The 21,524-nt window shown below is 52.7% G+C and overlaps 1 protein-coding gene across 1 annotated transcript; it reads left to right on the top strand.

The window, feature by feature from the left end:
* Nucleotides 1–1,388: 1,388 nt before the first annotated feature.
* On the top strand, nucleotides 1,389–19,736 carry SDR42E2 (short chain dehydrogenase/reductase family 42E, member 2). Its single transcript, XM_045776478.2, has 11 exons — nucleotides 1,389–2,487; nucleotides 2,933–3,028; nucleotides 4,623–4,680; nucleotides 5,356–5,474; nucleotides 6,160–6,235; nucleotides 10,119–10,201; nucleotides 11,736–11,873; nucleotides 12,431–12,496; nucleotides 13,912–13,975; nucleotides 15,316–15,389; nucleotides 17,819–19,736. The coding sequence occupies exons 1-11, from the start codon at nucleotides 1,642–1,644 to the stop codon at nucleotides 18,056–18,058; spliced, it is 1,860 nt and encodes a 619-aa protein (XP_045632434.1). The 5' UTR covers nucleotides 1,389–1,641; the 3' UTR covers nucleotides 18,059–19,736.
* Nucleotides 19,737–21,524: the final 1,788 nt, after the last annotated feature.

Below are 21,524 nucleotides of genomic sequence, written 5' to 3'. Positions count from 1 at the left end.
GACTGCCAGGGGAATTCAGTGCAGCCAAGGCAGGGGTCAGCCCAGTCCTCACCCACGGTGCTCCCAGATGCAGAAGAGGTCATAGTGGTTTCACGCAGTCAGCAGCTACTTACCACCTGGTTGGCGCCAGCGCCGTTGCAGGTGCTGGGACACTGCAGTGAACAAGGCCCTCCCGGAGCATGCTTTCCCGTGGTTTGCCAAGGGCTCTGGCATCTGGTCTTTCATGACCACCCTGTGAGGCAGACGGAGCAGCCAGGGTTATTTGGGTCCATTTTACAGCTGTGGATACCGAGGTGCAGTGAGATTTTAAGGATTTTGCCTAAGGGAACACCCAGTCTTCGTCACATACACAAAAAACCTCCCCATAGGCTAGAAAGATGGCTCTGGTCTCAGAGACCAGTCCCCAGAACAGAGTCCTGGGTAGGGAAGGGCTCCACTGTGGGGCTGCATCCTCTCACCTCCTTACGGGGGAATTAGAGTCATCCCCTGTGATGACTCAGATTTGGGGTGTCTCCCCACTGTTAAACCCATGAGTACCAGTGTTTGCGCAGGGTGTGACCAGGTCCCTCACCTGGAACTTTGGAGAGCAGGGCAGTGACAACAGAGACTAAAAAATACAGTCCTTATAGCTGTCAGGGTCCCTGCCCCATGACATCACCCGCAACAACCACGGGGCTCATCATCATCACTCAGTGCCCGTTCTTTTCTACAGCCGGTAGGCATCATGCAGGGCAGAGATGCCCATCTCCATATGCACAGGGCCTGGCAAACGGCTGGCCCACCATACTGGTTGCTGCCTTGATCAATAGTGATGATGAGGATCCGGCCCCTGGTGCAAGCCTTGTCTTCTGATGGAGCAGGAGGGGGGGGTGGCATGATGAAGGTGACAGTGACTGACAGCCTGGCTCATCTAACTTCTGGAGGGAGGACAACAGGACCCTCAGTGCTGGACCCAGGGTTCACACACCTGACCCTGAAGCCAGCAGAGGGCTTGGACAGACGTGTAGCGCTAGCCACCTGCACGGCTGGGGCACCCAGAAGAAGCAGAGGCAGCAGGTGTCAGGGAGGAGGTGGTGAAGCTCTTGGAATCATGGGCGGGTTTCCGAGCACAGAGCCCTTTTGGATCCCATGTGCATTCCTCCGCCTCATCTTCTCCCTCTATTTCTCCTTCTCTCCTCCTCATCCTCCTGTCCCCCTCTTCCTTCTGCCTCTTTCTCCAGGAAGCCCTCCCTATCTTCCAGTCAGAAAGCAGTCACCTCTCAGTCTGGTGGGGTTCCCCTGATTTGATCTGTCTTCCTCTGGTATGCCACAGGAACTGGGATTTTAAGGAACTGGTAGAGAAATCAAGAATGCTTGGTGTAAACCTCAGCCATGCAGTGTGACTTTGGGCCTCAGTTTCCCCAGCTGTAAAACCCAAGGCCTAACTGCCTTGTCTCTGACTCTGAGGGAGGCAGCAGCCACTTTGAAAGTTCTCAAAATTCTGAAAGGGACAGGTTCACTGGGAAGTCAGAGCATCTCTAAGCCCCACCAGGAATTCCCCTTTTTTGATAATCCACATGACTTGAGACAATTCTAGAATGTTCTTTCTTTTGTTTTTCTCTACAGGTGGACAGATCCTCGGTCCGCATGGCTCAGTAGAGGATGAAGCCCAACCCAGCAGGCTCCTCCTCAGAAGCCTGCAAAGCTGCAGGCCAGGGCGAGAAGAGCTGCCCTGTCTGCCAGGCCTGGGGAGGAGTGTCAGGCCTGGGGTCTGAGTCCAGGCCTGGGCCCAGGGCTGGGCCCGGGCCTGGTGCAGTTTCAGGACCTGGACCAGGGCCTACTACTGTTCTGGGGCTGGGGCTGGGGCCTGGTGCTGTGTCAGGACCTGGGTTGGGGCCTGGTGTGGTTCTAGAACCTGGACCAGGGCTTGGTGCTGTGTCGAGACCTGGACCAGGGCCTGGTGTGGTTCTAGAACCTGGACCAGGGCCTGTTGCTGCTTCAGGACCTGGACCAGGGCTTGGTGCTGTGTCTGAACCTAGGCCAGGGCATGGTGCTGCTTCAGGACCTGGACTGGTGCATGGTGCTGGGTCTGGACCTGTGCCGGGGCCTGGTGCTGTGTCCAGACCTAGGCCAGGGCCTGGTGCTGCTGCAGGACCTGGGCTGGGTCTGGGGCCTGGGTCAGGAGCTGGTTCAGTACCTGGGCCGGTACCTAGGCCAGGAGCTGCACCATTACCTGGGCCAGGGGTAGAGCCTGGGCCCAGACGGGGGTCCCAGACGGGAACTGGGCCCAAACCCAGTGAGCCAGAGATAGCCCCCACATCAGCACTGCAGCAGAAGACTCAGGCCACACACATGCAGGCCCCTCGGCAGAAGGTTCTGGTGACTGGAGGAGGAGGCTACCTGGGCTTTAGCCTGGGTTCCAGCCTGGCCAAGAGTGGCAGTTCTGTCCTACTGCTTGACATCCGCAGACCGCGGTGGGAGCTGTCCCCGGGGACCGAGTTCATCCAGGTGCAGTGATGAGCATCTTGGGGGATGGGTAGGGGGCCCAGGCTGGTGGTGGAGGTCTGGGGACAGTGTCCGGTGTAAAACCAGTGGCGTTGTATTGGAATGGGACAAGTTAAGTTTGGCCCTTCCCAGCCGGGCAGCCGTAGCCACAAGGCTCCACATGTCTGAGCTTCCGAGTCCTCATCCAGGGAAAGTAGGCTCCCCACAAGGGGAGTCAGTGAAACAGTGCACTTAAAACAGCAAGCACAGCCCCTACGACTTAGCTTGATAACTGGGGCCGATGACGATGATGAAGACAATGAGGCCTGTAGCATCATGCAGCCTCTCCTACAGGTGCTTGGCCAGGGTGGGGTCAGGGGACCGGCTCTGGGACCTGGCAAGGTGCACGGTTGGTATCTCTGCCTTGGACCCAAACATCCTGTCCCCATCTCTTCCTTCTCTGTTTCAGGCGGACGTCCGTGATGAAGAAGCCCTGTATCGTGCCTTCAAAGGGGTGGACTGTGTCTTCCACGTGGCATCCTATGGAATGTCCGGGGCTGAGAAGGTGAGCCCCCCACATGCAACACCTGGACTTAGAGCAGGGTTCAGATCCTGGTTCTGCCCGCCCCACCCCTCATGCTGCGTAGTCATTATCGCCCTTCATCTAATTCAGGAAGGGTTTACACGATACCCAGCCTGCCTTTTGCATCCATGGGACCAAATGCCAGTTCTGTCGGTTTCTAGCTGTGGGGCCTGGGGCGAGTTAACCTCTCTGAGCCTCTGTTTCCTTGTCTGTACCAGTATTCACGTCGGAACCTCCTCGGTGTGATGGTACCTGTCAAAACATACAGTTACCCTTAGGCTCTGAAATCACACTACACTGTATATATTCCCAGCATTGTTTATAATAACAAAACACAGGAAGTGACATAAATGCCTGTCAGTGAAGGACTATTTAAATAACTTGTGAGCTATCCACACATTGAAATTCTACGCAGCCATTCAAAAGAATGAAGTAACTCGTACGTGCTGATAACAGAATAATTTCCAAGGCACGAAAACAACGTTTGATATCCTCCTGCTTGAGGGGGACAAAACAACAAAAAAAGAAGCTACGATAAATATTTATATGCTCCCATGTGTATATGTGCTGATGTTAATAAGTGTAGATGATCTCTAGAAATACACGGACAGTAGTAGTAACTGTGGTTGCCTCTGTTGCGGGGTGCCAGGGAAGGCTAGGAATCCAGTGTGGGAAGGAAATTTCCTTTTTCCTGTATATCCTTTTTACTGTATGAGGGGTTTTTTTAATATTCTATTTTTTTATTTAATATATTTTTTAATATGTTATTTAAGGAGAGACAGCGAGGGGAAGGGGCAGAGGGAGAGGGAGAGAGAGCATCTCAAGCTGACGTGGTACTGAATGTGGATTCCAATGCAGGGCTCGATCGCATGACCCTGAGATCATGACCTGAGCTGAAATCGAGTCAGTCGCCTAACCGACTGAGCCACACAGATGCCCCTGTATGAGTTATTTTTGGCTTTGTGATTGTATTACCTATTACAAACAACAGCCAGGAGAATAAATATAGTTTAAAAATTGAGACAGAACCCACCTCCTAGTTGGTTGTGAGAATTAAGTGAGATGTAAAGGCTTTGCCCTGTCCCGGGGAACGCAAGTGCTCTCTCTGTGTGGACAAGGTGTTTTTATTTTCACACCCCACCCCAACCTCACTGGAGCATAGACAGTGTTACCCTGTCTGTCTGACAGCTAAGGAAGCCCGGAGTTCCAGAGTAAGGAAATGAGCCAACACATTCTGAGTCCCTTTTCAGTGTCAAACTCTGTACCAGGTCGTCCCACGGGTGTATTCAATCCTGCCGACCACCCGAGGGGGTCTGCCTTCACCTTATAGACGAGGGAGCCGAGGGCCGGGCAGGGGATGGAAACTCTGCTGGCTGCCCTGGGAGACAGTGGCAGAGCTGGGCCCTGGGGCCCAGGGCTCCTGCACTGCCCGCGGGCCTCCCAGATCCCTGCTCCCGAGCAGGACATCCTGCAGCCCCGCCCGGCCCCACCCTAAGCCCAGCCTTATGGCCTCCGTGGCCTTTGCCACCAGGCCTGAGCAGCACCTCGACTTTCCCACCTCCGTCTTGTCTTTTAGCTGCAAAAAGAGCAGATTGAGTCTATAAATGTTGGAGGCACCAAGCTAGTGATCAATGGTAGGCACTCAGAGCTCAGTGTGACCTGCTGTGTGTTTCTTGCTTCTGTCCCCTTTCCTGCCACAGGCCCAGCTCTGGGGACAGGGGAGGGGGACAGAGGTAGGACCCTCCTCTCCTTCCCCTGCCCACCCCAGCAGAGGGCCTGCGGGCGGCACATCCTAACCGTACTGCGGACCTGCCCGGGCCCCCGCATGGGGTGGCTCAGTGTGGCCACAACATGTCTGGGGACACAGGCAGCACGGGGTTTGCATTTCAGAGATTATGGGTTAGAAAAGTCACTGAGGCCCCAAAATACAAGACCCACATCTGGGTTCTCTGGGCATGTCTTGCCTTGTCGGCATGCTGTTTTTCTCTCTGATTCTAGAGTGTCTTTTTTTCTGTGTCCCCATCAAGTGAGACTTTCTTCTGACTTGTCCCCGGCAAGGTAGCTCAGGGGGCCACAGCCATACTGAGAAGGAGGAGTGAGCCAGCCTGGCCCCCAGGGCCCCACAGAGCAGGGACTTGACCCACACTCCTTCCCTCCTGAGCACCTCTGATTCCGGGCAAGCCCCAGGGGCCAGGATGTGTGTCCAAGGCTGGGTCCCTGTGGGCACCTCCTCAGCCACCTCGTACTCACATTGGCCGTGTGTGTGTGTGTGTGTGTGTGTGTGTGTTGCTGTGTGCCCGTCACCGCAGTTTGTGTCCGTCGGCGGGTCCCAAGGCTCATCTACACCAGCACCGTCAATGTCGCGTTCGGCGGGAAGCCCATAGAGCAGGGCGATGAGGACTCTGTGCCATATTTCCCACTGGAGAAGGTACCTGGCTTCCAGGAGGGGTGGGCGGGGCTGCTGGGCCTGGGACCCACAGCCCACAGGGTAGGGATGGGTGGAAACCTGGGTCAGCTTCACAACTCAGGGTGAGTCCCATGAAGAAGGGGTCCCCAAAATTGAGTAGCATGAGCCTTCTCCTGTTTTAGTTGGTCATGCCAGCAGAGGGTTTGAAATCACGCAGACCTGGCCTTGAGCCCACCCGGCCACGTTCTACCTGCGGGACCCTGCGCAAGTCACTTTACTCGGAGTCTCTGTTTCTTCCTCCGGGCATGACCGCTCCACCCCCCATGGGGGCGTGGCAAGCAGGAAATGAGATGATGTGTGTGAAAAAAACACGAACACTAAAGAACTACGTGGAAATAGTCCATCCAGCCCACCTGCAGCGTCTGCATCCCAGAGCAGGCCCTGGGGGCCGGCAAGAGCCTCCCTAAGGGGAGGGACCCTGGTTCTTGTTGCTGCTCTGAACTCTGCTCACATAGCTCCCACCCCAGGGGAAAAGAAGGGCCCTGGGGCTCAGGGCTTGGCCATTTCCCAGGGGGAGTCCCCAGAATCCGACCCCTGTGTGGTCTAAAGCAGAGGGGCAGCCGCGGTGCCTGGTGGGCTGGGCAGGCCTTGTCAGCAGGGTCGCCGACCCCTGCCTGGTGGCTCTCTTCTCCCTGTCCTCTGGCAGCACATGGACCACTACTCACGAACCAAAGCCATCGCTGACCAGTTGACTCTCACGGCCAACGGAACACCTCTCCCAGGTGAGTATCACGGGGCCCTGCTGCCACCCCAATGAGGGAATCCGGCTTTTAGCTTCTGTGTCTCTGAGGCTCACCTTCCTGCGAAAGGACAGCTCCCCAGGGCCTTTGTCACTCATCATTCCACAAATTCTGAGCACCTGCTGTGCGCCCGAACCCCACCGGGGATACAGTCCCAAGAAAGTCAGGTCCAGTCTCTGCCCTCCTGTTGCTAACAGTCTTGAGTAGGAGAAGAGGCCAGATAGAAGTGGGTCTTTTTTCTGCCACGTAGGAGTGGATCTGGTTTAAGTATGCTCTTTAGATTAACAGAGTACAAAATTATGAATATGGGATGCGGCATAGCGCTGTGGAAGGGCCATGCAAGCGAGGGCTCCAGTGCTCAACCTTCAATAATTTACCAGATAGTATTGCCTCCTGTGGTTATAAAGAAGTAATAATAGAAGGTGGATAGGTGGGCCACTGGGTGGCTCAGTTGGGTAAGTGGCTGACTCTTCATTTTGGCTCAGGTCATGATCTCAGGGTCCTGGGCCTGAGCCCTGTGTTGGGCTCCATGTTCAGTGGGGGGGTCTGTGTCAGGATTCTCTCTCTCCCTCTGCCCCTCCCCCCAACTTGCACACTCTCTCTCTCTCTCTCTCTCAAATAAATAAATCTTGGGGGAAAAAATATGGACAGGCGTCAGTATGACACAGTGGCTGCTCCCACACACTGGCTCAGACTGAAGTGAGTTCAAATCCAGGCTCCACCACCTCTTACCTTTGTCATGTGATCTTGGGCATTATACTTTTTTCCATGCCTCAAGTTCCTCATCTGTAACAAAATGCAGATGATAGTGGAATCCACCTCGAAGAGCTTGTATGAGAATTAAATAACAACAGGCACTGTTTAAAAAGGAAAAAAAAAAAAGGAATACGGACAGTTTGCATTTACCAAGCTCTTACTGTATGCTTGGCCCTATTTTACATGCTAATTTTATATGCAAAGTTCTCAGTAACTCTTTACAGCATCCGTGTGAACTAAGAACCTTAGGGATCCCTTGCTTTCCAAAATCAGGAGCCAGATTGATCCAGATAAATTCTTTGCTGTCCAAATTATCACTATTTGCTTTCCAAAATTCAGAAACGAAAAAGAATCAGAAAACTCGGTTTCTCTTACTATCTAAAGTATCTAAACTTAGGAGCCAGGCCAGTTTGGAGAGTGAGGGATGCTGGCAATTATAATCCGTGGATTTACAGGGGAGGAGGCTGAGGCTGAGGGGTGAACTGACTTCGCTAAGGTCACATAGCTATTAGGTGGCAGAGGTGGTGTTTGAACCCCGCACCCTCACACCAGGGGCGTCTAACACCAGAGCCAAGAGCTGAACCATCATCCTTCACTGTAGCCACAGCTAAGCAGGCCACTGAGCATGGGTTCTTTTCCCTCAGTTCCTCCCCACCCTACCCTGGCACCCTGGACCTGTCAGGCCTTGACCCCTGATCCCAGTAGGAACACACATTCAGCTGTGTTTTCCTAGGGGTTTGACCCTGTGTGGTTGAATTCTCTTCTTTGCCTGGGGCCTTCCCTGGCTGGACCAACAGTCTGCAAACCAGACACTTAATCCTTTGGCCAAGAATTATTTATACGAGCATCCCCAGTTTTCCGTGGTCGGGAGTCATGGATACCCTGGGCTCCGCCCCTCTGTGACGTAGCTGCCCAGCGCCCCGCCGGCCAATGTCAGCTGCAACCAGACCTCCCCCCCCCCCCCACGAAGCCCAGGTGACCCAGAGTTTAAAATTAGCTGCAGGCTGTTTACAGAAAAGCTCACCTGATACCTGCCTTCCAGGAGTCCAGCTGTGGTCACCCTGGGTGATTTCCAGTCCCTGTTAACACAAGCTGGTCCCTGAGACTCTGCCTCTGACCCAGCACGGAGGGCCCCAGTCTCTGAAGCAGAGCCTAGGACTGCAGATCTCAGCTCAGTGCAAACGGGACAAGTGACCACAAACTTGGTGGCTTAAAACTGAAATGTCTTCTCTCATGGTTCTCACAGTTCACAGCCAGGTGTCTGAGATCAGGTTGGGCTGCACTCCCTCCAAAGGCTCTAGGGGAGAATCTCCTTGTCTCACCAGCTCAGGGTAGCCCCATTCATTCCTTGGGGCTCACCAGATAATCCAAGATGATCTCATTTTGAGATCCTTAATTACATCTGCAAAGATGCTCTTCCAGATAGGGTCATATCCACAGGTTCCGGAATGTGGACATATCTTTTTGGGGGCCACCACACAACCCAGTATACTGGCCTCATGGTAAAGTGAGGATGTTGGTGGAGAAGCAGTCAGGGTGTTTGCTAAGACCCAAGACACCGGCCCTGGCTAATTTGCCGGGAAAAGGAACTTATTGTGGAAGGATGTGGGATCATTTCTGGAAAATATATTTCCAGGAAAATGACCACCATGGCTTGGAAATATAGGGTTGGGGCAGCTCCAGACACGGGGTCGTAGGAGCTGGTGACCAGTCTCTTCAGGGTAAACCCACTTGTAGGATTTTAGATCCTGGTGTCGGTGATGCTGAGAGTCACGTTCCTGGGTGAGAATATGTCATTGCCCAGCTTGGGTGCCATGGCCATCACCTCAGGGGAGAGTGGCGCATCTGGTGCATCCAGACCGACAGCCCCCTAGGACCTTGTGCAGAGGGGGAGGGGCCCCCAAAAGAAGATGGGGTAACCTGGGCTTCCCAAACTGGGGCATAGTCCCTCAGGGAACCCGAGCTTCAAGAGAGTGGAATGTCTTCCACAAGCCTCCATCTCAGATAAGGGGTTGGGATTGAGAGTCAAATAAGTAATTTTTAAAATTTTTAAAAAATCTTAAACAAATGGATTGTGAGATAAACTGAAAATTTTGTAGGCTTTCTTAAGACTGGAAAAAAATATGTTTGTGGCAGCCCTTCAGGCTGCACCTCCAGACTTCCCCGGGGGAGACTTGTTCTCAGCTTCCATCGATGCGGGGGACCCTTGGCAGAGAAGTGGGGAAGCCGTGGACCAAGCGTCATGTTGGTCTGGGGGACTCTGCTGGCACAGAGCAGTGAGAGTAAGGGGAATAGCCCCCAGGCTCTTGTGTCGATGGCTCCAGTCTTTTCCTTTCTCCACGGATTGTCTGGAAAGTACAGCTGCTACCACTAACAGAGCACCCATTTTCCAGATGAAGAGACCAAGGCTGAGAGAACGAAAAGACAGGGTCTGTTTGTGACATTAGAACCTCAAGCTTTGTCCCCCATCTCAGCTCCACTAGGCTGAGCTGTGTGCCCTTAGGCAAATCCCATCCCTTCTCTGAGCCTGGGTTCTTTTATCCAGAAAGCAGGGATAATAACAGTTCCCACCTTGCAGGACAAAAGCCTGGCTTACCAGAGTACCAGGCACATAGTAGGACCTCCCTGAGAGCCATCACAGTCCTTATTTAGCTGAGGATCAGAAAAAGCAAAGGGCGACAGCTGTTGGCATGAGGTAGTGAGGGTCTCTGTGTGCGTCTGTAAAATGGGCGCAGTTGACTCTCAGGAGAGTCAAAGGAGATTACGTCTCCTGAGTGCTGGGTAAACTCATGGGCTGCATATGTATCTGCATCCAGGTCTTACCTCTATTACTGGCCTGTGAGCTTCATGAGTGCAGGGACCATTTCTTGCTTATCCTTGGATTCCCAGGGCCCAGGGCTGGGGGTAGAGGATGGGCAACTTCTGAATATTGTTTGTTAAATGACTAATGGATCTACTGAGAATAATTAATTGAATAAGGCAACCCTAAGGGCCTGTCTTCCCTGCTAACTTGTCCAAGTAAGGGCCAGGAGGTGTGGACAGCATTTCTGTGTGTCTCCTTGCTGGTCCACCCCTCCCCGGGCCCCTGACCATCCTCCCTGTGTCCTAGGAGGAGGCATTCTGCGCACGTGTGTGCTCCGGCCCCCAGGGATCTATGGCCCTGAAGAGCAGAGGCACCTGCCCCGCGTAGCGGTATGTCAGCCCAGCCCTGGGCCTGAGGGTCAGGATGAGCCTGGCTGCTATGTGCATGGATCGGGGCCTTCCAGTCCACAGTTACTGTGTGGGTCTTGGGGTAACATCCTGAGCCTGGGACTCTTAGTTCTGGGAGATGTCTCTACCCCTATCACATCCACCAGGAACAAAGGTCTCAGTGTGTGCCTGCCAGGGTTAGGCACAGGTCGGGGAGTCTCAGAGCTATGACCCCAAAGAGGCAGAGGGATCCTGTTGTCCCCACTCAGATGTGGGCTCCCTGGGGACCAGAGGGCTCATCTCATGCTGGCAGCATAAGGGTCTTCGTATAGAAAGCCTCTCTCCAGAGAGTCAGGTGCCCGCAATATAGCTACGAGGGACTGTAGGCCCTGTCCTCAGATTGCTCACAGCCTGGTCAGGGAGACAGATGCCCCGGTCACAGAGCCAGTGTGGCCAGGGCTACGTGGAGAGAAGAAGGAGAAAATGGGAGCACAGCAGAGCGAGCCTGGCAGGGCAGGTCCAGAATGATGCCTGTGCTGTTTGGAAAGAGAAGAAAGAATGAACCAAGAAAATGGGGTGGGAGAGGGAAGGTGGTCCAAACAGAGCAGGCAGCTTGGGTACAAACCTGGGAAACAGAAAGGTTGCTGCTCCGGGCTTTGCGACAGATCAGTGAGCAAAACAGACGATTCCTGCCCTTGTGGGGCTCATAGCCTCACAGGAGATGGGTAACAAACATGGTAAATGATAGGAGTGTTTGAAAGTTTGAGGTGCGATGGAAAAAATACAGAAAGGGGATTAGGGTGTGGGAGCTGGGCACCCGGGCAGCTGGGGAGCCTCATCGAACAGGTGGCAGAGCCTTCCAGGCGGAGGGAGAAGCTAGTCCAAAGCCCTGAGAAGGGAGCCTGCCGCCCCCGTGGGGTGGGGGAGCCTGTGTGGCTGGAGCTGAGTGGGCAAGGGAGTTAGTACCAAAGTCAGAGTAGCTGGGCCAGATCAGAAGGGCCTCCTCAGCCATTGTCGAGACTTCTTTTGGAGAGTGGGCGTCCAGAAGGTTCTGAGCAGGAAGACACAGGATCTAAATCAGAAGGATCCCTCTGGCTGTGTGGAGAACAGCTGCAGGGGCCGTGGGTGGAAGTAGGGACCAGTTCAGAGGCTATTTTGGTCTCCAGGTAGAGAAGAGGGGCAGCAGTCTGGGCGGTGAGAAGCAGCTGGATTCTGGACAGAGTGTAATAGTTGAGCCAACCGGATTTGCAGATGGGTTGGACGTGGAGTGGAGAGAAGGGAAGGCCAACGGAGGGCCCCAGGCTTTCAGCCTGAGCCATGGAGTGCGGTCTAATGAGATGGGGGAGCTCCTTGAACAGGAGCTGGGAGGTCAGGCGCTCGCTCCGGGACACAGACAAGTGACCACCACATGGAGACGTCGGGACATGGGTCTGGGGCAGAGGGGTCTGGCCTGGAGCTAGAAATTTGGGAGCCGCCATCATAGACATGGTATTCAAAGCCACTCCAGGTGTGGGTCTGTGTTTATCACCCACTCCAGAGCCACATCAAGAAGAGGCTATTCATGTTCCGATTTGGGGACCGCAGGACGCGGATGAACTGGGTCCACCTGCGCAATCTGGTGCAGGCCCACGTGCTGGCAGCCGAGGCCCTCACCGCGGCCAAGGGCTACGTGGCTGTGAGTCTCCTGCTGTGCTGGCCCCGCCTTCCCTCCCAGCCGGCTGCGGGCAGGGTACCCCAGCCGTAGGGGACTCCTAGCTCACACACCTTTCTCCCCAGCTCAAGATGGTCGGTGGGACTGTAGGCTCAGGGAAGCTCGGGGTGAGGGGTTCTTTATAGAGAGCTCCTTGCAGTGACCCTGTGACGTAGGTGGTGTTGGTCCTGAAGTCATGGTCACCGAATACTAAGCATTTTATATACGCCATCCCATATAATCTTCACGACGGCCCAAGAAAGAGAGCCCATTATTTTATACCCATTTCTCAGATGATGGAACTGAGGTACAGAGAGGTTGAGTGACTCTATGGAGGTCACACAGCTAGTCAGGGTAGCAGCCCCAGAATTCAAAGGGAATTGCCCAGGTCTGTCCCCAGGGCTGGCGAATGGCCATGACTCCCCAGTGGCTGCTCCAGAGAATTGGGGAGATCGGCAAGACAGCTGCTGAGCCATCTGAAAAGGTGGCGTCAGGCTGGGGGGCAGATGCCTGACTGTTCCCCTCCCTGTGTGTCCCCTCAGAGTGGCCAGGCGTACTACATCAATGATGGGGAGAGTGTCAACCTCTTCGAGTGGATCGCCCCACTGGTAGGTGCCCGGACGTCCGCCCGCCCCCACCCCGAGTGAGAATTCAGGGATTCTGCACATCTCTCCTTGTCATCCTTTCCTCTGTCCAAAAAATCAGAAGCTTTCATATTAAAAACCAGCTCTGGTCATAGTGTCCACTGGGCAGCACTGGAACTGGCTAGAGCTGGGTGTGGCTGCCCCTTTGGGGGACCATGTACTTCCCTGGTTTGCCATAGTCCCTGCCAGCCTGATTCCTGATTTATGTCAACTTGCCCTGTGCATGTTTGCTTGTGATGCCCCCATACTGTGCGACGAAGCTCCGTAAGGGGTAAGTAGAAGGTAGACTGAAGCACAGAGGAAGGTGTTGGCCCTGGGGCTTCCTATGCTGCAGCCCCTGAGAGAACCCTGGCCTCCTCGTCCAGTACCCTGCAGATCCCTTCTTGGGGCCAGGCCTGCCTAGAAGGGGTCAACCAGCAGCCCCGTGCTGGAGGATCCCCCCTCGTGGCATTCAGGCAAATCAATGCCAACAGTTTTGAGATATAATTCATATATTGTACGATTCACCTATTTAAAGCACATAATTCTGTGGTTTTAATATATTCAGAGTTGTGCAACGATCACCATAATCAATTTTAGAACATTTCATCATCCTCCAAAAAACAAAGCCCCCCCAAATTATGCCTTTACCCCCACCCCACCCCTAGCCCCACGCAACCCCTAGTCTGCTCTCTGTTTCCATAGACTTGCCTCTGTAGACACGTCCTATAAATGGAATCATCCATACGTGAATGTTTGTGTTAGGGCTCTTTCATTCGGCATCAAAGTTCATCCGTGTGTAGCCAGTATTCGTTCCGTTCTATTGCCAGAAAGATATTCCCTTCTAGGGATATACCACATCTTGTTTATCCCTTCATCAGTTGATAGAAATGGGGGTTTTTCTACTTTGGGGCCACTATGAATAACGCTGCTGCGAACATTAGTGTATACGTATTTTGTGTATGTACGTTTTCATTTCCCTTGGGTGTGTACCCAGGAGTGGTATTGCCGGGTCCGGTGGTGGCTCTCTGTTTAACCTTTGGAGAAGCTACCAGACTGTTTTCCTTTTGTTTAATCTTCTGAGGAACTGTCAGACTGTTTTCCAAAGTGGCTGCCCTGTGTAAGTGCCTTTGGCTGTAGGCCGATGTTAATAGTCCCTAAATGATGGGAATGATCCCAGGTTAAAAACTGACCCATGCATTCAAGCCCTACCTGAGGTCAAAATTTTCCATTTCAAGAGTGGCGTGGGGTTGGGGATGGCTGTGGGGTTTTTCCCCCTTGGGGAGGCAGGCAAGGGGCCATGTGGTCCCATCGCTCACCCCAGGGTAAAGGGAACATGTAGCCTTTTCCCACCAGCCCCCGGAAGACCTGTTCTCATCTCAGGCCATGCTTCCTTGCAGTTTGAGAAGCTAGGGTACAGCCAGCCCTGGATACAGGTGCCTACTTCCTGGGTTTACCTAACAGGTAAGGAAAGGAGTGTGCGTGTGCGTGGTTAAAGCCCTCTTTGTGCCCGGTGCAAATGCATCACCTCATTTCAGACCCAGGGCCAGGACTAGGTGGAGGTCAGTGAGGCACTGAGGGCACAGAATCTCAGGAGACCGTCAATCTCAGGGGCAAGTGCCCCGAGCCCGATCTGCCCTTGCCTGGCAGCCTCCTCACCCTCGTCCTGGCCCAGCATAAATCCTGTCCCACCTTCAAGGTGGGTGTGATTGGGCTGCAGCAAGAAAGCGGGACATGCAGAATTCACACCTGGGCTTGGCTGACTCTGGCCGCGGGGCCTGTGGTGGGAGGCATCATGCCAGCGAGGCGGAGAGGGACTCTAGGGCCGCCTTGTCCCCCAAGGTCACCCTGAAGTCAAGGCTGCTTTTGGGGGATGTGGAGCTTCCTCCTCACCCTTCAGGTCAGTCTCTACTCTTACTCCCCTCCCCATCGACACCTCTGCTGGCCTCTTTCCAGCTGGAATGCAGAGCAAGCACCAGGCCCGGAGTGGTCAGCCTGAGGGGACAGTGACCCTCAAGTCACAAACAGCTGCGTTCCTGGAAGACCTTAGCTAGATCTGTTGTATTTTAAATCCAGTGGGATGCTTGCCATTTAAAGCAGGGATCTGCCAACTTTTGTCCATCAGGCCATGCATGCAGGGTGACTGCTCTGCCCAGTGTTGTCATAGTGATTGACACTCTGTGACCCCCAGGTGAGAAAAGATCAGCCACGGGTTCTGTTACTTTTACAGGATTGTATATACATTTCTAGTTCCTAGCAAGCTATCACCCCCTAGTTCGTAGCTCTGGCTGCACATCCGAATCACCTGGGAACTCATAAAATATCAAAAAGCCTCAGCTGCCCCCCAGACCAACTACATGAGTGGCAGCAAGGGAAAGGGGGTGGGAGAAGCATGAGCATTTTTAAAAGTGGTCCCATGTGTCACCCAGATTGAGAACCACTGCTCCAACTTCTCTCTCTCTCTCTCCTCCTCCTCAAGAGACCATACTGGAATAGAAGTGAGTGAAAGGAGGAGGCATGATTTGAGCTGTGAATCTGCTCTGATTTATTTTCAAATGTCAGTCCTTTAATATTAATGACAACTTACTTGTGACACATCTCACAGCCAAACAAAGCACCCCAGTGTGTGCTGAGAGCTGCTGATTTAAAGGAATCCAAGGACAGGAGAATTTGGCAAAGAGAAGAGACTACCCCGTACCCCCAGCAAAGCAAATAATGCCCCCAATTGATTTGTCCCCTAGGGCCTCCCTGGAGCTCGCACAGAGGGAGGCACCCTGGTTATTGGTCCCTCTCTCCCCACACAGCTGCCGTAATGGAGTATTTGCACCTGGCCCTGAGGCCCATCTATAGCGTCCCTCCGCTGCTCACCCGGAGCGAGGTAAGGGGGCTGCTGGTGGGGGAGCCCCTGTTCCCCACCCCACTGGCCCCACCCCTCACTCCTTTGACACCATAACTAGATGCTTATCTGACGTCCCCAATCCAGCACTAGCTTCTGTGGAATCATCCCTACCTCTGGGCTTTTGCTTAGGCTGTGCTCTCTTGGTCTGAAATGTGATTAGCTTGAAGCCTGTCCCTCACTCCTGTCGCTTCATTCCTAGGCAGCTTATCTTCACTGCCAGCCTGGAGGCTCCCAAAGTCAGGTTCCGTAACATTCACATTTTTGATTGCCACCCACCGATGCCACCGACTCTCAAGACACATGCACTCGGAGCCTCGTGGTTCTAGGTTCACCATGCTTACTGAATAATAAGTATATATTAAGTGCCTACTGTGTCCAGAATACTATCCTCAAATGATGATGATGCAGTTTTCCGTTTGCACATACAGTTTTTAAAAGAGGATTTTAAAAAAGACTTAGGGGCGCCTGGGTGGCACAGCGGTTAAGCGTCTGCCTTCGGCTCAGGGCGTGATCCTGGCGTTATGGGATCGAGCCCCACATCAGGCTCCTCCGCTGTGAGCCTGCTTCTTCCTCTCCCACTCCCCCTGCTTGTGTTCCCTCTCTCGCTGGCTGTCTCTCTCTCTCTGTCAAATAAATAAATAAAATCTTAAAAAAAAAAAAACCTTTAAAAAAAATAAAAAAAAAATAAAAAGACTTCATTTATTTGTCAGAGAGAGAGAACACAAGCAGGGCGAGCAGCAGGCAGAGGGAGAAGCAGGCTCCCCACTGAGCAAGGAGCCCAATGCAGAACTCGATCCCAGAATCCTGGGATCATGACCTGAGCAGAAGGCAGGAGCTTAAATGACTGAGCCACCCAAGCGTCCCCAAAAGAGGATTTTTAAAAAGATTTTATTTATTTATTTTCAGAGAGCACATGCAAGGGGGGGAGGGGCAGATGGAGAGGAAGAGAGACTCGCAAGCAGACTCCGAGATGAGTGTGGAGCCCTACTCAGGGCTCGACCTCATTACCCTGGAATCATGACCCCTGAGATCATGACCTGAGCCAAAATCAAGAGTCGAATGCTTAACCAACTGAGCCACCCAGGCGCCCCTAAAAGAGAGGATGTTTTAATGCAGATTGGAAATAGTAGTGTTTGGCATTACTTGCAAAATCCTCCTAGTTCACACTCTTATCTGATTCTCTGTGAGGTACTGCTAAGTTAGGAAGGGCAAGAGATTATGATTGTGTTTTATGATAAACTGAGCACTAGAGAAATTAGTGACTTGTCCAAGGTCACACCGCTCTGTCATCAGTTCATACTCAAGCTCAGTGCTATCTGACTTGGATAGAGCGTGGGTCACAGAAAGAAGGACTTCCCTGTGGTTTCTCTTTTGGACCATCCAGACGGGGGGGGGGGGGATGACAATAGTGGCCACCTATTGAGTGATGGATATGTCAGGCATTGTGCTTTATCTCATTTAATTCTCACTACTAAATTGTAGATTGTTATCTCCATGTCCAGAGGAAATGAGACACCCAGGGCTGAAATAACCTGCCCATGAGTATTCACTTAAGTAGCAGAGCTGACATTCAAACTCAGACCAGACCTAAATGATTTCCAGCTTAACCATCAACTTGTGAAATAACTCAGGAATCACAATCACCTAAATTAGCTGCCGAAGTGCTGCTGAATTGTGGTTGGATGGGACTTATCTTCCCTCCTCTGGTTTCACTTACAGGTTTCAGTGTTCAGGGAAGGGGTAAAGGATCCCAATTTAGCTAAGGAGGTTTCTGGGCACTGTGGCTCTGGCGCCCTCTGCTGGTCAATCTGTGACATACCAACCAGCCCTCCAGTTTCAGTCTGATTCATTGAACATTTTTTGAGCACCCACTTGTGCCAGGTATTGTGCTGAGCAGTGGAGGTAAGACATAGCCCTTACCTCAAGGAGCTCACAGTCCAAAGGGGAAGATAGCTCCGCAACCGGGCAACTCAGCACACTGTGATAGGGCTGTACTAGAGGAAACTATGAGGAACTTCAGAGCACACAGAAGGGGCACCTAAGCCAGTTCGGAGGAAGTTAAGGAGACTTCCCAAAGGAAGGTGACACATAAGCGTGAGAGCACTGTGTCCAGGACCCTGCTGATCTGATTCCCAGCTGTATCCCCCAAGGTCCTGCGCTTACTACCTGGGGCAAAAAGGGACAAGATTGCCCTCTCCCCCCACAAACATCCAAGACCAGCAGCTTGGCCAGAGGGGATCTTCCCTGAAGAGGGCATCGCAGGAGCAAGCTCCGGCATACGGGTTTTTTGAAACAGCTGTGCGACAGAAGGGAAACCTCTGCCCTCCTTACCTTTTCGGTAAAATAAGGTGGAGTATGCTTCCCACCCGCATAGCCCCGCCCCTCGACTGCCCCGCCTCTCCCCGCAGGTGCGCAGCGTGGCCGTGACGCACACCTTCCAGATCTCCAAGGCCCGCGCCCAGCTTGGCTATACGCCAGACAAGTTCCGCTTCGCCGACGTCGTGGAACAATACGTGCGGTCCACGAGCCAGCGGCCCTGCGGCTGTACGGCGCGGACGCTCCTACGGCTGCTGCTTGGTCTGCTGCTGCTGCTCGGGCTGCTTGCCCTGGCCTTGCACTTGCAAGGCCTGCAGCCGTCCATCGTCTGATGTTCGTCACGAGCCAGTCTGCTCCTGCCTCTGCTCCATCTTCCGGGCTTGGACCAGCCCCAGCTCCGCCTCCGGTCTTTCCCCGCCCCCTTCCCCGCCCACGCCCCGCCCTCTGGGCTTGGACCCGCCCTTGGGTCTTAACTCCGCCCCCGTGTCGACCTCCGGCCTTGGGCACGCCTCTGCTCCGCCTCTGGGCTTGCCCCCGTGCCCTTGCCCCGCCCACACCCCGCCCCCTGGATTTGGTCCCGCCCCCTGTGTCTTGACTCCGCCCCGGCCTGATCTCTGGGTTTGGGCACGCCTCTGCTCCGCCTCTTGAGCCATGGCCCCACCCAGGCCCCGCCCTCTGGGCCTTGGCCCGGCCACGTTACTGAGCAGGTGGCCTCACAGCCTCATCCGCCTTCCGAGCCTTCATCCCCCTCTCTGCCCCGAATTCTCCCCTGCTCTGGTTCCGCCCTCTTTCTGGCCCTACTTGTATGATTGCGCCCCCCCCCTTCGTTTCTCCTTCCGACTGGCCCTGCCCCTCCCTCTCGATCTGGTCCCTCCCCTCTCATTGTAATTCAGCAATAGCCCCGCCCTCTCCCTCTCTGACCACACCCCCTCAGCCACGCCTCCCAGGTGAGTTCTTGGGGCCTGGCCAGAGTCGTCTTTAGTGGCCGAGTGTACGCCTGGTTGGTATTTGCAGTTTTCCCCGTCTGCTGCTGCGTGTCTGGGGACACTGGACCCTCCTCGCCGCTCAGGCTCCTCTGCACTTGTCCTGAGATCGTCTTGAGATCTTGGAATAGACTCATTCTAGGAGAATTGCTTTTGATCTGCTGCTACCTTAATGTTTTGGGTTCACTCAGTCATGCATATCTCCCTGTGTGTTGATAGTCAAGGTTGGGGGGACACCTTAGGACACCTGTGCCTAACCTTTTCGGGTTTCCCCGTTTACTAGCCTGGGGCTGACTTAGCTTAGTAAGCACAGGCTTCCTTATCCGCAAGGATCTAAACCAAAACAAAACTTTTTAAGGTGGTCGAAAGGTATAAACTTCCAGTTATAAAATAAATAAGTCATGGTGATGTAATGGCGACTATGGTTAATATTATATATGTGAAAGTTGCTAAGAGAGTAGATTTTACAAATTCTTCTTACAAGAAAAATATTGTAACTGTATGTCTTGATGGATATTAACTAGACGTGATCATTTCACAATATATACATAAATCATTATGTTGTACATCTGCAACTAATGTTATGTGTAAATTGTATCTCAAAAAAATAACTTTTTAAAGAACTGGACCTTTTGAAAAAGTACCAATATAATTATAATGGGAAGAGTTAGAACTTATTTTGGTCCTATTTTATAATTTCGTATTTCTTCTATTTGTTAATAAGTGGGCAGTGGTGATCACTGTAATCTTTACTGTTTAAACCCACAAAATTTCTTAACCAAGCCTTGCTCTCCACAGAAACACCCCCTCCCCGTTGTCTTGGTATTAATTATGAGCACCAAGATATCAGTGGGTAAATATATCCACGTATGTGTCATAATGTGCGGAACTGGCGGATCCAACGATGGATCCTGGCAGAGAAGAAAACCATCAGAAGCCTAACACCTGTAGTGGAGGGGAGGGAATGTGTTAGAGCCAACGTGGCCATCCCCAGTGTATCCCTCTCTGCTGAACAATTAAGAAAGTTTGGGAAGCAGCTAAGAAGCCTATGCTCCTCTTTGCTCGGTTGAACCGCACGTGTGCGTATAATTTTTTAAAGCTCAGTAATAATTCTTTGTGTGTTTAATGCTTGACAGTTTGAGAGGGCTTTCATCTATCTTCTTTTATTTAATTCTTAGGGCCACCCTTACAGTAGGGTTTCTTGTTCCCATTGCACAGATGAGGAACTTGGGGTTATACCTAACTTCGAAGTGGACAAGCGGGGTTCCTCTTCTGCAGCTGCAGTAATATGGAGGAGCTGCCCAATGCTCACTAAACACTACCCACAGTAGCGTCTGCTCTTCTGCGCCCCAGCCATGTCAGGGCTTCCTTTGAGCTCTGGCATCTACCTCGAGCCATTTGGGGCCGGCAGCTCTTGGGGCTCCCTTTCCTCCCAGTAACGCACATGCCTCTACACTCACCCCCTTCTTCTCTGACTTTGCTCTCTATCAATCCTGAGGAATCTGTTCTCAGGGCAGGGAACACAGGCTTTCACTGTTCACACAATCTTCTACATCTTTTGTCTTCTGCCGAAACACAGCTTTCAAAAAACAAAAGGAAGATCAATTTCTTTGTTTTCTGGATGTCTCTAAGTCCTCTCTTTCCCTAGCTTGAATATCTACACTCTGGGCTTGGGGGCAGTGTGGGTCACTCTGCCAAGAAAGCTTCCCTCCTTTCATGTGTCTTGACCCAAGAAAAGGAGGTGGTCCCTTCACCCAACAAACAGTTCCCATGAGGATTTTAGAGGCTGCTAGGTAACCAGCCCTCCATGCGTGAGGTTCTGAGAGAAGGAGGTCCTAGCTCACTTGGAAACACTGACTAGAAGCAATGTGAATGCAGAAAACAGAGCTGTCACTGTGGGCAGCCAATCCGAATGGACCATCAAGGTGAATTCCTAAGTTTCCTACTGTGGGTGTTAAAGCTGTTCCCTGTTGTAGACCCAAGGCTGGGTGTCTAAAATATCTACCAGTCTCAGGGCGCCTGGCTGGCTCAGTGGGAGGAGTGTGCGACCCTTGCACTCAGGGTTGTGGATTCAAGCCCCATGTTGGGTGTAGAGATTGCCAAAAAATAAATTTAAAAAATACCCTCTAGTCTCCCTCATCTTAAAAATATTCTCCCTTGATTCCCCATTACCTGTCTCACTACTGCTCCTTTGGCTCTCCCCCTTTTCAAAGTCAATTTTTGTGATAAGTTGTCCACACTTAGTTTGTTTCTCCTCTTCAACTCATTCAAAATGGCTTTTTTTAAAGGTTTTATTTATTCACTTATTTATTCGAGAGAGAGAGAAGGAGAGAGAGAGACAGCAAGCGAGGAGGGGGGGAGCAGAAGGAGAGGGACCAGCAGACTCTGCACTGAGCAGGAGCCCAACACAGGAGCTGATCCAACAGTGCCGAGATCATGACCTGAGCCCAAACCGAGAGTCAGACGCTTAACTGACTGAGCCACCCAGCCACCCCTCAAAATGGCTTTAATCAGGGTCATCAATGACCTTGTCCATAAATCATAAGTCCAAGGATATTTTTCAGTCTTTATCTTGCCAAGCCTCTTAGCAGTGTTCAACATACTCCCTCTACTCCCTCTTTGCAATGCGCTTCTTGGTATGACACCACACCTGTTTTCCACCTGTCTCTGGCCAGCCTTTCTCTGCCCCCTCTCTCCCACTGCCCTCCCTTTAAGACTTTGTTCCTCAGGACTCTGTCTTGGCCCCTCCATTGCCCCTGTGCACTCTTCCTGAGCAAGTCCATCCATTCTCGTGGCCTCAGTCTCCATCACCTCC

The sequence above is a fragment of the Ursus americanus genome, chromosome 2, assembly GCF_024610735.1.
Source record: "Ursus americanus isolate L20-20 chromosome 2, mUrsAme1.1.p, whole genome shotgun sequence".
In the NCBI taxonomy this organism is placed as follows: Eukaryota; Metazoa; Chordata; class Mammalia; order Carnivora; family Ursidae; genus Ursus; species Ursus americanus.
The sequence above is the reverse complement of the archived record's forward strand: the minus strand, read 5'-3'. Positions and strand labels throughout refer to the sequence as shown.

Excerpts from the sequence above, each read along its gene's own strand:
- SDR42E2 (XM_045776478.2), top strand. The coding sequence starts at position 1,642 with ATGAAGCCCAACCCAGCAGGCTCCTCCTCAGAAGCCTGCAAAGCTGCA. Across the intron at positions 5,475-6,159 it reads CATATTTCCCACTGGAGAAG|CACATGGACCACTACTCACG; the intron begins GTACCTGGCTTC and ends GTCCTCTGGCAG. Across the intron at positions 11,874-12,430 it reads CGGCCAAGGGCTACGTGGCT|AGTGGCCAGGCGTACTACAT; the intron begins GTGAGTCTCCTG and ends GTGTCCCCTCAG.